This window comes from Merops nubicus, unplaced genomic scaffold (genome assembly GCF_000691845.1).
Source record: "Merops nubicus isolate BGI_N331 unplaced genomic scaffold, ASM69184v1 scaffold9115, whole genome shotgun sequence".
In the NCBI taxonomy this organism is placed as follows: Eukaryota; Metazoa; Chordata; class Aves; order Coraciiformes; family Meropidae; genus Merops; species Merops nubicus.
Genome location: NW_008610248.1, coordinates 3,312 through 19,434, shown reverse-complemented (window position 1 = coordinate 19,434; position 16,123 = coordinate 3,312). Strand labels below are relative to the sequence as shown.

The window sequence follows — 16,123 nt, the reverse complement described above, 5'->3', positions numbered from 1 at the left end:
TGGGAACAGTGGGGTTTTGAATTCCTCAGGTAGTAGGTGCTTGCTTTTGAGCTTGGGTTTAAACTTTGTTCCTTGTTTGCTGCCTAATGCTGTGGAGCTTTGCCTTGATGTTCTGCTCCTCTTCATCCAACGTGTGTGTAACGGGTGTGATCTTTGTGTCAGGGAGTTTGTTATGGAGAAAACTGAAACAAACCATCTCTGAGAGATCTGCCAGACTCTAAAACAAATCAAAAGTGCTTGAAGCTTGCACTGTTTTGTCAGAACTGCCTGTCTTTGGTGACAGCATTGACAGCTACAGCTTCCTGTGTGCCCTTAGGCACGTCAACACTGCACTTGGACAGCCTGGGAGTGGTTACACCACAGGAGCTCAGCTGAAGTTTCCTGTTCTGTGGTTTTTAAGCTTTGCATTTTGTACACATTACAACTTTTACTAGTGGATAGATGGTCTGATCCAGAATTAGGTCATCTGGGGATGGGATAATTCAGCCAGCTCACACAGAGAGCTGTCAACTGCTTAGCTAGTGGCACAGCCAACTAGGCTGACACCTCATGCTCTGTCTGTTATAGGCTAAGGGCCTCATTTTCCAGCCTGCTCCCACCTAGAAAAGAGCAAAACCTTTTGCATCAGACCCCAGCTGTTCAGAGAAAAGGGTTTAAAGCAATCGGAGCAAACCCCAAACTTGGGCTCTGTGTCACCAGGAGTGATTGTGTGCTCAGGTGGCTCTGTGCTGATTTTGCAGCTTGGTGTTGTTCTTAAATGATGGATGAGGAGGGTCTTCTGTGCTCTGTACCAGCTTCACAGCTCTGAGAGATTAAAAAATAGCTTCCAGTGATGTGCTTTTAGTCACAGTGCAAGCAGAAAAAGTGCTGGGTTTGTTTCAGAGGACAAGGGCCTGAATTCTTTGGCCAACAGTGTTGGGAAAGAGGACAGCAGAACAAATAGCTGGGGAGGCCCCTCTTGAGGCAGGCAGCAAGAGCTTTCACTGCCCAAAAAGCAGAGCACCAGGCAGGCTGCTGAGGAGCAGTGTAAGCAACAAGAGGCTCTTGGGCCTCCTGTTCGTGTACATCTGCTGTTATTCCTGGCAAGCCACTCCTACCTTTCCTGTTTTGAGCTCTTGGGCTGCTTCTGTTGCCAAGAGTTCTCCCTTTCCCTTCCAGAGGTAGAGGGATATCTGATGTTACCAAGGCTCTTGCCTTGCAGGTAGCTTGTGACCTGAAACAACACCATGCTCTTGATGGCAGGATCCCCTCGGTGTTTCCTCAACACATCTGGAGAGCTGTGCTGCACGCTCTCTGCAGCAGCCAGCTTCAAACCATCATCTGTTTTACATCCTTCCTGTGCTGGAAGGGGGCTGTGGGCACAACAACCTGTGCAGAACTGGCTGCTCAGAGCTGTCTTCTCCACGGTGACAGGTACGAAGACGCCTTGGTGCTGTTGCTGACAGAGGTGTTGAATCGAATCCAGTTCAGGTATAACCAGGCACAACTGGAGGAGCTGGACGACGAGACCCTGGATGATGATGTAAGGAGCAGAGTTGAACACAGGGGCAGCTGCAGGTCCACTCTTGCACTGGTAACAGCCAGGATGTCTTTCCCAGAGCTTGTAGTTTGGAGCACAAGCTGCTGCTTCGCTTTCGGGGGTTTGAGGTTTATGAAATTGAGGTTTCAGAATGAAATGCTTTTAACAAAATTATACTTAAAGTCACACTGAAAAAATATGACCTTTGTTTTGAACTTTGTTCTTGTGGGGGGAGAAAAATATAGCTGCTTATGCTCTGATTATCAGAGGCTCTGGGTGTTCATGGCTGCTTTGGAGTTTAAATGCTGAACTGTCTCTCTAGACAAAAGCTTTAAGCTGTACAAATTGTTGGTGCTTTCATCTGAGCTTATTTCTCCTAAGTTGGTGTTTTTAGAAACATGAGCTAAATATGGGTAAGTGTAGAAGGGGAGTAGGAAGTGCTGTGCTCACCTTGGTGTTCTCTTCCCATAGCAGCAGACCGAGTGGCAGCGGTACTTGCGCCAGAGCTTGGAGGTGGTTGCAAAAGTCATGGAGCTCTTGCCAACTCATGCCTTCTCCACGCTGGTAAGTGCTTACCCAGGCCCAAAGTATGATGTGAAGTGAGCACCAGCTGCTGGAGTTGGTTGCAAGATGTTTGGGGAGCTTTGTAGAATCATTGAGGTTGGAAAAGGACTCTGAGGTCATCAAGTCTATCTGATCAGTGCTGAGCAAGAGCTAAAGGGTGGGGAGCAAGAGGCTGGGGCCAGACTCTGGTCAGTGGTGCCCAGGGACAGGACAAGGGGCAACGGGCACCAACTGGAACCCAGGAGGTGCCACCTGAGCAGGAGGAGAAACTTCTTTGGGGTGAGGGTGCAGAGCCTGGAGCAGCTGCCCAGAGAGGCTGTGGAGTCTCCTGCTCTGGAGAGATCCCAAACCCTCCTGGCTGTGACCCTGGGCACCCTGCTGTGGGTGAGCTGCTGGAGCAGGGGGGTTGGATGAGGTCATCTCCAGAGGTCCCTTCTGACCCCACCATGCTGAGATTCTGTGACAAAGGCTACAGCATCAAAAAAGTAGGGACATTTCTTGTTGGATGCAGAACCTTGGCACGGAGAGACCAGAAACTGAAGGAAAAAGCTGCTTTTTTTTGGCTTTGTCAAATTTCTTGGTGAGTTTTGAAGAGAACACTTCAGCGAGCATCCGAGTCCTCCTTGCTGGGCACTAAGCTCTTTAGAAATCCCTGTCTTTCAAAGTGTGAATGTTTGGCAGCAATCCTTCTCTGTTCTGTATCGTGGCATTGATATTGGGAGGCAGCACTGTGAATTGGGCAGAGAGAGTGTCATAATTAGGGTTTTAAGGAGAGTGAAATCCTTGTTTAAGTGAAAGGCTCGATACAGATGCTGAAGAGAGTGCCTTGGGCAGTTGGGAATTACATCTGATAAACAGAGAAGTGCTTCTCTCCACCAGAATCAATGGTGTCAAACATTACCTGGGCTTGTAGCACTATAACAGTTCCTGAGGAGGAGATTTTGAGGCTGTAAGCCCAAACTTCAGGGTAGTCAGTGGCTTTTTTGCTGGGTGAGAAGACACAAGCAGTAGCAGTGGGATCTCAAAGCAAGTCTGTCAATATTTATTCTGGAGGTGCTGCTGACTTAGACCTCTGACCTTTCTTCCTGAGAAGCAGAGAACACTGAGGTGCTGCAGAGGCAGAAGATGCTTGAGCTGAAGTGCCTTTTTTTTTTTTTAATTGTTTATTAAATAAAAAATAACATTCTGGCTGAGCCAAGTGCTTGAAATGCATGACTAGAAACTCTGAAGTAGTGCCCAAATAGTCTTCAGCCAAAAGTAGAAGCTGCTGTGCAGTGTGTTGACCTGAGTCAGCAAGAGGCAAACGTGGAGCAGCTGTTTGAGTGAGCCCAGGGGTCACAGGGTGAAGAGCTTGTGGCTTCCTCCAAGTCACACACTAACAGGAGGAAGACTATCTGTTGGGTTTTTTAAAGAGTTCTCCTCCTGCAGTTACACAAAGGCACTTGACTGTTGGGCACAATGTGTTAGAAATTGGATAGCAAGTGCTGTCTTGAGCCCTGCCTTAGTTCACTCCTTGGGTACTGGGTAGTCTGGGAGATGCTCAAACAGTTTCTGTGCTTTCCAGGGTACTCTGCAGTGCTCTTGATAGTGGTGGCTTCTCTATCAAGAGCAAATAGTTCAAAACCAACATGCAGCAGCTGCTGTGACTCTGTCCCAGGCTGGATGGGGAAGAGCTGCAGCTCCTTCTGCTCGTGGATGAGTGAACTGTGATCAAACCAACCCCTTCAAACCTAGTGGCTTTTGTCCATGGAAATTAAGCAGAGCTATGCCAGACTGGAAGGGTTGGAAAATACTCTTTCTACCAGGAGGAGGTCACTGTCTCACTTTGTCCTGTGTGTACAGAAGCACAAATCATCTCTTCCCACAGCTCACTGAAGTTGCTGTCAAGCCATGAGAAGCTGTGGTGTGGAGGATCAGCCCAGAACCTGGCAACTGGCCTGTTCTCCAGATGGCTTCCTGAAGGCACTAGGGGCTTTAACCAAGTAATTAGTAGCTGGGTGTTAACTGTCTGCCAAGCCCCAAAATCACACTCCTTTCTTGTCTCTTCTAGTTTCCAGTTCTGCAGGATAACTTGGAAGTGTATCTGGGACTCCAGCAGTTTGTGGTCACTTCAGGGACAGGTAATAACCATCATCCAGCACTGTGGTCCTGGCTCTTGGAATAGCTGATGGCAAAACCACTCTAGACCTGCTTTGGTGTTGCTGCTTCTGTATTCTCTTGATCTGAAGACATCTGCAGTGCCTGATGGCTCAGGAGTTAAACTCCAGGAGCAGACAAACATCTCCTACTGTGATTTATTTCTTATTGACGTGCTGCTTCCATTGTTTTGGGACTTGAAATGAAGGTGCCACGGGTGTTAAGAACAGGTATGCAGCAAATCAAATGCCCCAGGGACATGGATGGATAGTGGTTACTTTTTTTTCCTCCCACTAAAACTCATTTCCAAAAAGATTGAGCTCCTCTTTGCTTTGGGCTCAAAGCTGGAGTGAAGTTGTCCACCACAGGAGCATTTGTATTCAGGCTTGCATTAAAACCATTGTGAGTTGAGAAGAAGATTGAGTATTTAGGATATAACAGTAGTTTGTGAAGACTTATCTAGCCTCTCAGCTGAATAAAAAGCATGAGTGTAGCTTTGTTGCTCCTTCCTGAGAAACAAGAAAAGTAGCAGCAGTGATATCTGTGTGAGGGAAGCTTGTTGTTAAGATATTTGAAGTTTTCTAGTATGACCAGTAAAGAAATCTGGTGAATCTCCAGGATAGCTGCATGTGGCAGAACAACCATTGTTGTTCATTCAGGAAAAAATCCTTCCCATTTTAGGGTCCTTTCAGACCAGATTTTTCTTTGCAATAGTGCTGCAGAATGTGTTTGGGTTTTTAGTAAAAGGTCTGGGCAGCCCAGGGGTAGGATGAGTGTGGAGTTTAAGGCTGGCAGAGCTGTTTATCAGCATGTTTCTTATGTCTGAGGAATATGAAAGTAAATAACCACACTTTGCATCAGAAGCAGACCCACTCTGGTTCCAAATTTCTGCAGCTGGAACTCTCTGTGCTCTAGCCAGCAGAGGGAGTCCGGGTAGGGACCTTCCCCACAGAGCTGGGATTGCCTTTTGGTGTCAGTGGGTCACCAAAATGACTGGTTTAGATAGGTATTAGTACCAAAAAAAGAGGAAAAGAAATGTGTAAAAGGCTAAAACAGTTGGGAACATCCATTTTAGCCTTTAAAGAGGAACATGAAGCCTGACAGTTGGAAGAGTTGAGCTTGTCTTACCCAGTTTGAATGTTTCAGTCACTTGGACAGTGCTTTGCTTTGACCTGTGACCCACTGCTGAGCTAATTTAAGAAGAATGCTTGTAATGTAATTAGAATAAACTCAACATTTCCTGTAGCTCTGTCATTAGGTTTCCCATCCCAAAAAGCTGCGTTTACTACCCGCAAGGTTCCACGGGGTTTCTTACAAGAGGTTCTTCAAGCCTTGGGTGTTCAGAGTGGCAAGATCTCAGTCAGAATCTATTAAACAGAAGTGGATGTTGACACTGGGATGTTTTGGGCTTCCTTGGTGACAGGCCACGGTGTCATTCCAGGTCACAGGCTGAACATCACTGCTGAGAACGACTGCCGGCGCCTGCACTGCTCCCTGAGGGACCTGAGCTCCCTCCTGCAGGCCGTGGGTCGCCTGGCAGAGTACTTCACTGGGGATGTCTTTGCTGCCAGGTTCAACGACGCCCTCACCGTGGTGGAGAGGTAGGTGGGGCAGGGGCAGCTGGCCAGGGCAAGGAGCAGTTGTCACCAGGTCAAAAGCAAGGTTTCCTCTTCTCCCCGAGAACTCAACGGCCAGGGCCGTAATTCAGGTCTCATCATTAAGGTTGGAAAAGGCCTCTGAGGTCATAGAATCAGAGAATTGTCAGGGTTGGAAGGCACCTGAAAGGTCATCTAGTTCCAACCCTCCTGTCCTAGGCAGGGACATCTCCCACTAAATCAGGTTGCTCAGAGCTCCATCCAGCCTGGGATGGGCCTCCTACCACCTCTCTGGGCAACCTGTTCCAGTGTCTCACCACCCTCATGGTGAAGAACAACTTCCTAATGTCTAATCTGTATCTCCCTACTTCTAGTTTTGCTCCATTCCCCCTCGTCCTATCACTACCCAACATCCTAAAAGGTCCCTCACCCAACACTCCCACGACCACTAAACCATGTCCCCAAGTGCCACATCCATCCATTCTTTGACCCCCTCTAGGGATGGTGACTCCCTGGGCAGCCTGTTCCAATGCTTCACCAATAGTTACATCCATCAGGGCTGTTTTCTCCAGTTGGCTTTCTGAATCCTTAACCAAAGAAAGAACTAATAGGAGGGTTTGAAGAAAATCAGGCACGTGACAAGATCAAGGTACTTGGTTCCTTGTTTTCCAGCATCTGCCTTTGTGCTGCAATGAGATGAGGTGTAGAGTTTGATTACTTCAGAGTTACATCTCTCCAAACTAAATCACTAATATCTCTTTAATGAAAAGACCTGTGAAAACTGAAAGGCAGATGTCATTCAGTTCTCCCCCTCCAAGAAATTTAATTAGCACATGGTTGCAAATGGCAGCATTTCAGGGCTTTACACAGCTGCCTGGGGTATGGTTTTTCATCTCCATGCAGGAACATTGTTCTTGTTCCCTCTTATCACAAACAGTCTGAATTATTTTCAATGAGATGTTCTCAATCTTGTCTGTTTGAGCTAAATCTTGACCCTGACACGTGGAGAGCCTCGTTCAGATGAGGTGTTTGAGGAGATTTGTAGCTCTGTGTGTGTGTACAACTACCCACCAACCTCTGTGTGTTCCCTTCCAGGCTGGTCAAAGTGACTCTGTATGGATCCCAGATCAAACTGTACAACATTGAGACTGCAGTGCCATCTGTCCTGAAACCTGACCTGATTGATGTGTGAGTATGAGAGGGACACACTGCACGTGGATGTGTTCAGAGCTGGTGCCCACGTGGGGTCAGGAAACCTTGGATCTCCTCAGCCTGCTGCTCTAACCACTTGGCAGTGTTCTGAAAAGGTTCAGTGATGGCAAGCTGAACACGAGGGCACCTTCAAACTGTTGAAGGTCAAGGCTGCTGCCAGCCTTTCAGAGCATTCTTTCCTCAAATTTATATACCCAGGTTAAAGAAAAAGAGATCTGTGGAGTAAAAATGTCCATTATCTCAGCTCTTATTCTGGCTGTAAAAGCCTCATTCTTCTGCAGCATGATTAAAGCAGAAGTGTTACAACAGTGGTGTTAAGAAATGGATCCACTGCCTGGACATGGCTTCAGTTTATGGGTTATTTTCTACCTAAGTCAGATCCATGGCTCAGGTGAAAGATGCTTTTCCTTGGCTTCCCAGACAAACATTTGCCTTGCAGCTCTGCAGGCCATTTCTGGAACAGATGAATGCCTTCAATCCAGAAGCTGACATTAAGTGTGACATCTTGCTGCTGCTAGTGATAGGACATCCCTCTGACAGCCTTCAGAGACCTTCTCCTCCTAAGACTGTGGAGGACAAACCTGTTTCCTGCCAGCTGGTGTTTCCTGAGCAGAATTTGAGGCTGTCCTTTGGAACATGTCAAATGCTTCTTCTAGTTGGCAGTGGCATGTGTGGCAGGTCCTTGGAAAGCCCTGCTGGGTTTCATTGGATAGTTCCCTGCATTTCTCCTCATCATCCCAAATTCTGTGCAGATGATGTTCTTTCACTGGTCTCTCTTTGTTTCTGGTGTAAAATGATTTGGGAGGGTTTTATCCATGACCTGTTGGGGATTTTCAGCCTTTTCTTTGTCAAGTGTCCCTGGAAAAAAAACCCACCCTCTGATCCATTTTCAGATGCTAGCCTAGCAGAGCTACATTGCCAAACATTTGGAGGACACCTACCTGTGTGGTCTCCAAGAGATGCCCTGACTCAAAAAATCCTTAATATTAATCATTTAATATTAATAATAATCCTGTGCCAAAATTATAAACTATGGTTATAGTCAACCTACCAGTTGTGATTTGACCTTCCCAATTTATACCTTGGGCTTAATACTGTTGCTCAGTGGGTGAGTTTGGTTATAACACACCTTGAAATAGGCCTTCAATGTACAAGGTCCAGGCCAAAAAAACCCCAAATATCAGTAAATTGTTCAGGCAGCTTCTCCTGAGGATTAGCAACGTTCTTCCTTGGCACGCCGTGGAAATAGCACCACACTCAGGGCTTGTGCCCTTCTGCAGCCCCCCTGCTCGTGTGCCACGTGTCCCCTGTGTGTGTCCCTTAACCCTGGCTCTGTCCTGTGTCCCTCCCCAGCCATGCCCAGTCCCTGGCAGCTCTCCAGGCCTACTCCCACTGGCTCGCCCAGTTCTACAGCGAGGTTCACCGCCAGAACCCGGAGCAGTTCATCTCCCTCGTCTCCACAGCTCTGGAGGCTATCACACCCCTCATCAGCTCCAAGGTATCTACATCAGCCTTCCACCCAGAGCTGGAGGTCCTCGGGTTGTGGGGCTCTTGTGGTCTGTGGTCAGTCTGGCAGCTGGAGGGCTGTCTTCCAAGCAAACATCTCGTGAAGGTTGAGACCCAGAGCAGTTCTAGGCAGCACTGTTGGTCAAGCTAAGAGAGTAAGCAACTTGCAGGCAGAGGGTCATGGTTAGGGCTGGGTGACCACTAGATAAATGACAGATGCTCTCTACTAACCCCTCACCCTTCCCAAAGAGCAGGGGGTTAAGGGAGAAAGACTTACGGGTTGGAAAAGAAAACGAAAAGTGCTTCAATGAAAGCAAACAATAAAATGAAATATATACAAATATGTCCAAAACCAATATTGAGCCCAACCCCCTGAGGGCAAGGACGTCACTGTCACCCCTGGTGCTGTGGAGCAGGCACTGGGGAAGTTCCAGGCTGGACTCAGCAGCAGATGGGAACTGGATTCAGGAACATGTGGATCAGGATCCAAGGCAGGATGGATGGAGTCCTCCTCGGACACCAGCCTTTGCAGAAGAGGTTTGAGCCTCCTGATCCCTCAGCTTTTATACTGCAGATGATGTTGATGGGATGGAATCCCTCCTTGCTCAGTTGAGGGTCACCTCCCTGTGGGTGCCACCTTTTTACTGGTGACCTCTTCACTTGGAGCACTCCAGCGTGGTACTCGAGGTGTAGCAGTGACCTTGATCTCTGCAGGAGCAAGCAGAAGCCTTTCTGCACCCCAATCCCTAGTAGTAACTCTAAACATGGAGTTTTATTGCTACTAGCAGCAGAGGGTGTCTGCAAAAATACACCATTAACTCCAGAAAGTGCAGTTACTTAGAGACTGGCTGAAAACTCAAGTCACTGGACAGAATTGCTTCTGTTCTAACTCAAACCAAGACACACAAACTCAGCTTAATGATTTTATGGCTTGGAAGCAGGGAAATCTCCCTTCCATAATATGAAGAGAGCTGACCTGTGCTCTGGTTGGCAAATCACAGAGTGGAGGGGTCAGAAGGGACCTCTGGAGATCATCTCCTCCAACCCCCCTGCTCCAGCAGCTCACCCACAGCAGGGTGCCCAGGGTCACAGCCAGGAGGGTTTGGGATCTCTCCAGAGCAGGAGACTCCACAGCCTCTCTGGGCAGCTGCTCCAGGCTCTGCACCCTCACCCCAAAGAAGTTTCTCCTCCTGCTCAGGTGGCACCTCCTGGGTTCCAGTTGGTGCCCATTGCCCCTTGTCCTGTCACTGGGCACCACTGAGCAGAGTCTGGCCCCAGCCTCTTGCCCCCCGGGGCCCTTTAGCTCTTGGTCAGCGCTGCTCAGATCCCCTCTGAGGCTTCTCCAGCTGCACAGCCCCAGGGCTCTCAGCCTGTCCTGGCACAGAGATGCTCCAGCCCCTCAGCATAATAAGTACTCTAAAGTGTCTTGCATGCAAATCCCTGGTGCTGGCAGCTCCCTGTGCTGCCCAGTCCCAGCGTGGGTCTGGGTGGTGGTGTTACTGGGCAGCTTGACCCCTCAGCTTCTCTTCCAGGTGCAGGAGAAGCTGCTGCTGTCTGCATGTCACCTGCTGGTCTCCTTGGCCACCACGGTGCGCCCCGTGTTCCTCATCAGCATCCCAGCAGTGCAGAAGGTCTTCAACAGGATCACTGACACCTCTGCCCAGCGCCTCCCCGACAAGGTGATCTGTCTGAAGGGTGGAGATTTAGGGCTCCTGGGGAAGCTGGGGCTCAGGTCTTGCAAGGTAGAACCTCAGGAACAAAAAGGTAGGGGATGGGGAGAGCAGTTGCCTCTGCCCTGTGGATATCCAGGAATCACAACAATCCTGTTGTCAGCACTGATCCACTTCCAGCCACAGTGTGAGGGTTAAAAACACATTGCAGCTCTTGGATCTTAGTCCTTTCTCACTTGCTGACACAGTCCCTGCTTCTGCCTCATCTTTACAGTGCAGGCACCTCGATTGTGACCTGCAGAAAGTGGTTTCTGTGGAACTTGGGTGAGCATTCCACATGTTAATGGCACAGAAGTACTGCAGAGCACTGGGGGAGACTGGGATGTGGTGGTATCCTGTGGTAGAGTGGAGGCATCAGGTGCTGTGGGAGCAGAGAAGTCTGTTTACTCCTGAAAGGGAGCAATAAAAGTGGCATCATCTTTGGTTTATCAGTCTGAAGAGCAGAGTCACTATTGCAGGGAGAGGCTGACAGAGCTGGGAGCTGCTTCCACCCTTTGAATCATGGACCTTTGCTTCTCTGCCACCTTGCAGAGCTGCTGGTTTTCACTTGGGCTCACCTGCTCTCAAGCTCAGCAGCAAACAGCACTGCTGGCTTGGAAAATGCCACTTCCCTCTCCAATGCCACTTCAGGGCTGCTCTGCAGCAAAACTGCAACTGCAAACCAAGTCAAACCATCCTCATCCTCCTCTCTTTGTCTGCTTGCTTCTAGGCCCAGGTGCTGGTGTGCAGAGCCTTGTCCAACGTGTTGTTGCTGCCTTGGCCAAACCTTCCAGAGAGTGAGCAGCAGTGGGCAGTTCGTTCCACCAACCATGCCAGCCTCATCTCTGCCCTCACCAGGGAGTACCGCCAGCTAAAATCCAGCCCCAGCCTGCCCCACAGGAAGGTGCAGCTGGAGGACAGTGAGTACCCAGCTTCAATGTGTGCTGTCCTCTGACAGCTAGGCTGCAAGCTGCTGAGGGGTGTCGTTGAGCTCTTTGTTTTGGCTGAAAAACTTCATGCTTGGTGAGGAGAGGGGGATTCGTGGGTGGGTTTCTTCTTTTTAGAGAGCCTTGTGTTTGGGGGGGGGGGTGTGTGTGTGAAGATTTTTCAGGTTGCCTGTCAACTTTTTCATCATCCAAGTATCAAATTGGGGGATCCAGTTAGTGAGGAAAGTGGGATTGCATTAGGAATACTGAGCAGCCTGGTGCTGGGACAATAGAGTGTTAGAAATCTTGGCTGGAGGCAGTGTTAGTGAAGATTATGGTTATAAAAACTTGAATGAAGGTTATGGTGGTAAAAAGGGGGGAAATAAGAATTTTTTCCAGCTCTGGGAACTATCCTAGAGGGTTTATATGTGGAGGAGGAGAGCCCTGAACTGATGTGGAACCTGTGGAAGTTTCTGTGTATATTTTTGGTGTGTTTTTTTGGGGGGGTTGGGTTGGGCTCCCCTCAGCCTCTGCACCTCAGTGGTTGAGCAGCGGGTGCATCTGTAGGGCAGTAAACCTGGGTCATTTCAGCAAACAGGGGACAGGGACCTAATTGAACATCTTCAAATGTTTAAAACATGAACACACACACACATATTTGACAACTTTCTTGACTCCAACCCATTTAAAACATGAACACACACTTGAGAACATTCTTGACTCCAACCCGGGTTTGGTGGATGCGCTGCCTCGTAGGTTTAGTTCCTCTGTGTGTGAACATCTCTTTGTTTCTTGCCTCTGGAGGAGTTTTGACCCTTTGCAGGAGGTCTCACCTCTCTTATTTTGCAGCCAAAGTGATCATCCATCAGACTCTGAGCGTTTTGGAAGATATTGTAGAAAGCATCTCTGGAGAATCCACCAAGTCTCGGCAGATCTGTTATCAGTCGCTGCAAGAATCCGTGCAGGTCTCACTAGCCCTCTTCCCAGCTTTCATTCATCAGTCAGGTATAACCATAGGCCAGGTTTTCATGCTGTGAGTAGCTTTATGACCTCCTGAGATACACCCAAAACCCCTCAGCCTCCAGTGGTGCTGGTGATGTGGAGCTTGTGTGTGTGGCTAGGTGTGGTGTGGGAGTCTGGGCTCCATCAGAGCAGGGAGGGGAGGTCCCTGCCATCCAGGGAGGGGATGGCATGAGGCTTTCTCATGCTTGCAGAAGGTGGAGGTGCCCTGGGATGTGTTCAGCAGTGAAACAAAACAGAGCTGATCCTCAGCACATTAAAAAAAAAGCTTAAAAATACCTTTGCTGGCTGTGTCTGCCACTCATTCTCTCCAGAAGCTTGAAGATAAAGAGGAGATCTCAACAGAGTTAGGCCAAACAATGTGGTTTCTTTTCCTCTGGGTAAAGGAAAGGCTGCTGAGATGTAACCAGGAGTGTTGCTTGGCAATCTTCTGGCCAGCAGCTTCATTTGGTATCAGATCAGGGTAGCCCATGGCTGCAGCAGCCTCTCTTGTGAAGAGTGAGGCCTTCCAGGGTAACTTTGGGAGCTAGGTGGGATTTTTCTCAGCAAAGCAGGTATGGGAGAAGCAAAACCAAGCTGAAATCAGAGAGGATCCAAGACCTCCAGTCACTGCTGTGACTCCAGTGAGCTGCTGTCTTCAAAAGGGGCCAGCAGCCTTCTGCAGGTGCTGTTGCTTGGCTAGAAAAGGCTGCACTGAAGGAGGAGCTGAGCAGCTTCTGCTTCCCGTGGTCACTCAGTAAAAGGTGTTGGGGCTGATGAAGAATTGGCTGTGGTGCTGCTCAGCTGACCCCACAGCCCCGTGCTGGAGGTGACTTCTGAAGTCAGAAGGCTCTTTTCAGTTCCTGCCAAAGAAAAGAAGCTGGATCCTGTCTCCCAGCCACCCTGGGCTGTGTAGTTGTTTGGGGTTTTCTTCTGTTTCCTGTTAACCCTGTAGGAGCAGTGAGGAGGTGGAGATGGGCCCAGACCATCAGCCAAGCTTTCTCCAGGAGCCCTGGGTGGGCAGCCCAGACTGGGGGCTGTGCTGCTGGTGTCCTCTTTGTTCTGAGCTGCTTGGTGCTGCCAGCCCTCATCCCTGGGGGGCTTCAGAAATTGGATGAACAACCTTTAAGCCCTGTAGTACCAACTGTTGCTTTCAGTTTCTGATGGCTGCTGAATTTCCAGGAGTAAAGGGGGTTCCCTGGGCAGGAGGAGCAAATACACTTTTTATGTGGCATTGATTCACTTGAGCATAATTTAACCCACTCTTTTTGCTTTCCTGTTCACCTTAGATGTGACAGATGAGATGCTGAGCTTCTTCCTCACTCTGTTCCAAGGCCTGAGGGTGCAGATGGGAGTGCCTTTCACTGAGCAGATCATACAGACCTTCCTAAACATGTTCACCAGGTATTGTCCCACGTTGGTTGCTTCTTTCTTACCCCTCAAGAGGACATCAGTCTGCAGTCAAAATCTGGCTCTTTTTTGTGGCTTGGTGCACTTGGCCTGTGTTAACTGAGGACATTTAGAGGCCCTGAGCACTTTCCTCTACACCAGGACACTCTCTGACTCTCTTTATCCTAGGGAACAGCTGGCTGAGAGCATCCTCCACGAGGGCAGCACGGGCTGTCGAGTGGTGGAGAAGTTTCTGAAGATACTTCAGGTGGTGGTACAAGAGCCAGGCCAAGTCTTCAAGCCTTTTCTGCCCAGTGTCATCTCCCTGTGCATGGAGCAGGTCTACCCCATCATTGCTGAGGTAGGGCTGCCCTCACACGAGGGCAAGGAGGGAAGGGGGAGGTGGGGAGGGAGTGCTGGGGGGTGGGAGCAGTGAAGCTCTCTTTGCTTTCCAAGAGCTGTAGGTGGCAGTCCCTGTGCAGGGCAAACTGGGGGACTGGTCAGTGGGCACTGGGAGGAACGTGGGTGGAGGATTTTGTCAGGAGAGGCTGGAATTAGATGTGCTCAAAGCAGGAGGTGAGACTCAAAACTCACTGGGGTGTTGTTAGCCTGACCCAAGAGCTGCTGGGTTTGGTGCCTTCCTCAGGAGGAAATGCTTTGATGCTCTGGTGCTGTGGCTACTAAGTGCTGCCCTGGTGGCCAGCAGACAGGCTGCTGCTGGCAGAGGGGTTGCAGCCCAGGAGCCTGCTGTGAGCTGCTTGTTCCCCTTGCCTCCTAGCGCTCGTCTCCTGATGTGAAGGCAGAGTTGTTTGAGCTGCTTTTTCGGGTCCTCCACCATAACTGGAGGTACTTCTTCAAGTCCAGTGTGCTGGCCAGTGTCCAAAGAGGAGTAGCAGAAGAGCAGATGGAGAATGAAGCACAGTTCAGTGCCATTATGCAGGTAACTCAGCTGGCCCCACAGCTGCCCAGAACCCTCTCTGCCAGGGAGCATTCCCTGCTGCTGTGCATGGAACAGAGGGATGTTCCAGGGGTGTTTGTCTTTCCATGCTTCATCCCCTGTGAGTTCTAACCCTCTGCGCCCCAGTGAGCCCACCTCTGGAGTCCTGTGTTCAGTGCTGGGCTCCCCAGTTCAAGAGAGACAAGGAGCTACTGGAGAGAGACCAGCAGAGGCTACAGAGATGCTGAGGGGCTGGAGCATCTCTGTGCCAGGACAGGCTGAGAGCCCTGGGGCTGTGCAGCTGGAGAAGAGAAGTCTCAGAGGGGATCTGAGCAGTGCTGAGCAAGAGCTAAAGGGCCCCGGGGGGCAAGAGGCTGGGGCCAGACTCTGCTCAGTGGTGCCCAGGGACAGGACAAGGGGCAACGGGCACCAACTGGAACCCAGGAGGTGCCACCTGAGCAGCAGGAGAAACTTCTTTGGGGTGAGGGTGCAGAGCCTGGAGCAGCTGCCCAGAGAGGCTGTGGAGTCTCCTGCTCTGGAGAGATCCCAAACCCAGTGAGCTGCTGGAGCAGAGGGCTGGATGAGATGATCCCCAGAGGTCCCTTCCAACCCCTCCACCATGCTGGGACTCTGTGATCAGTCCCCCTCCTTCAGTTCTGCTTTGTTTGCAGGCTTTTGGCCAGTCCTTCCTGCAGCCTGACATTCACCTGTTCAAGCAGAATCTCTTCTACTTGGAGACACTGAACACCAAGCAGAAGCTCTACCATAAGGTGGGTCCTGATTGACCAGTCTACACCCTCTGCATTCACTCCTAAGCTGAGTTTATTATCAGCTTTAAAGTTATTGTAGCTGCTTGTGAGCTTGGCTTGGAAAACCATCTCTGTGCTCACAAGAGCTGGCAGAGCCTGCTGCAAACTCAGCCTCAGAAGCTGCTGCTGGTGTTGTGCCATGCCTGGTGTGACCTGGATGGCTTGAACTCCACCCCTGTGCCTCTCTCCATGCAGAAGATCTTCAGGACCACCATGCTCTTCCAGTTTGTCAACGTGCTGCTTCAGGTGCTGGTCCACAAGTCGCACGACCTGTTGCAGGAGGAGATTGGCATTGCCACCTACAACATGGCCTCAGTGGACTTTGATGGCTTCTACTCAGCCTTCCTCCCTGAGTTCCTGGCCAGTTGTGATGGTGTGGACTCCAACCAGAAGAACGTGCTGGGGAGGAACTTCAAAATGGACAGGGTAAGGAGGGGAAATGCTGCAGTGGAGTGCCAGGATGCTTGGGGTTTTTTTTTTGGTAGAACATGTGGGCAGGCAGCTGTGAGCTTCTCAGGGCAGTGTTCTGAGGCTGTGCCTTCTGTTCCAAATGCTTCCAGGCTCAGCAGTGCCCAGACAAGGGGTTTTCACTATAGGCAGCAGAACTAGTGGCTCATCTTGGGTCAGCACCAGTGTGGGCTGCAGGAGCAGGGCAGGGATCATCCCTCTGGGCTCAGCACTGGGGAGGCTCCACCTCAAATTCTGGGGTCAGGTTTGGGCCCCTCACTCCCAGAAAGACCTTGAGGGGCTGGAGTGTGGCCAGAGAAGGGCAACGAAGCTGCTGGGGCAGGGTCTAGAGGCCAAGTGTGGGGAGGAGCAGCT

General features: G+C 50.1%; 1 protein-coding gene across 1 annotated transcript in view; it reads left to right on the top strand.

Moving 5' to 3' along the window:
- Window positions 1-16,123, top strand: part of XPO6 (exportin 6) — a 36,372-nt gene that overhangs the window by 19,010 nt on the left and 1,239 nt on the right. Inside the window, 14 exon segments of the mRNA XM_008940847.1 lie at window positions 1,414-1,522; window positions 1,991-2,083; window positions 4,134-4,203; window positions 5,661-5,820; window positions 6,910-7,002; window positions 8,380-8,524; window positions 10,065-10,211; window positions 10,972-11,161; window positions 12,017-12,172; window positions 13,456-13,570; window positions 13,745-13,916; window positions 14,334-14,495; window positions 15,164-15,262; window positions 15,497-15,727. Coding sequence (XP_008939095.1) covers window positions 1,414-1,522; window positions 1,991-2,083; window positions 4,134-4,203; window positions 5,661-5,820; window positions 6,910-7,002; window positions 8,380-8,524; window positions 10,065-10,211; window positions 10,972-11,161; window positions 12,017-12,172; window positions 13,456-13,570; window positions 13,745-13,916; window positions 14,334-14,495; window positions 15,164-15,262; window positions 15,497-15,727 — 1,942 coding nt within the window.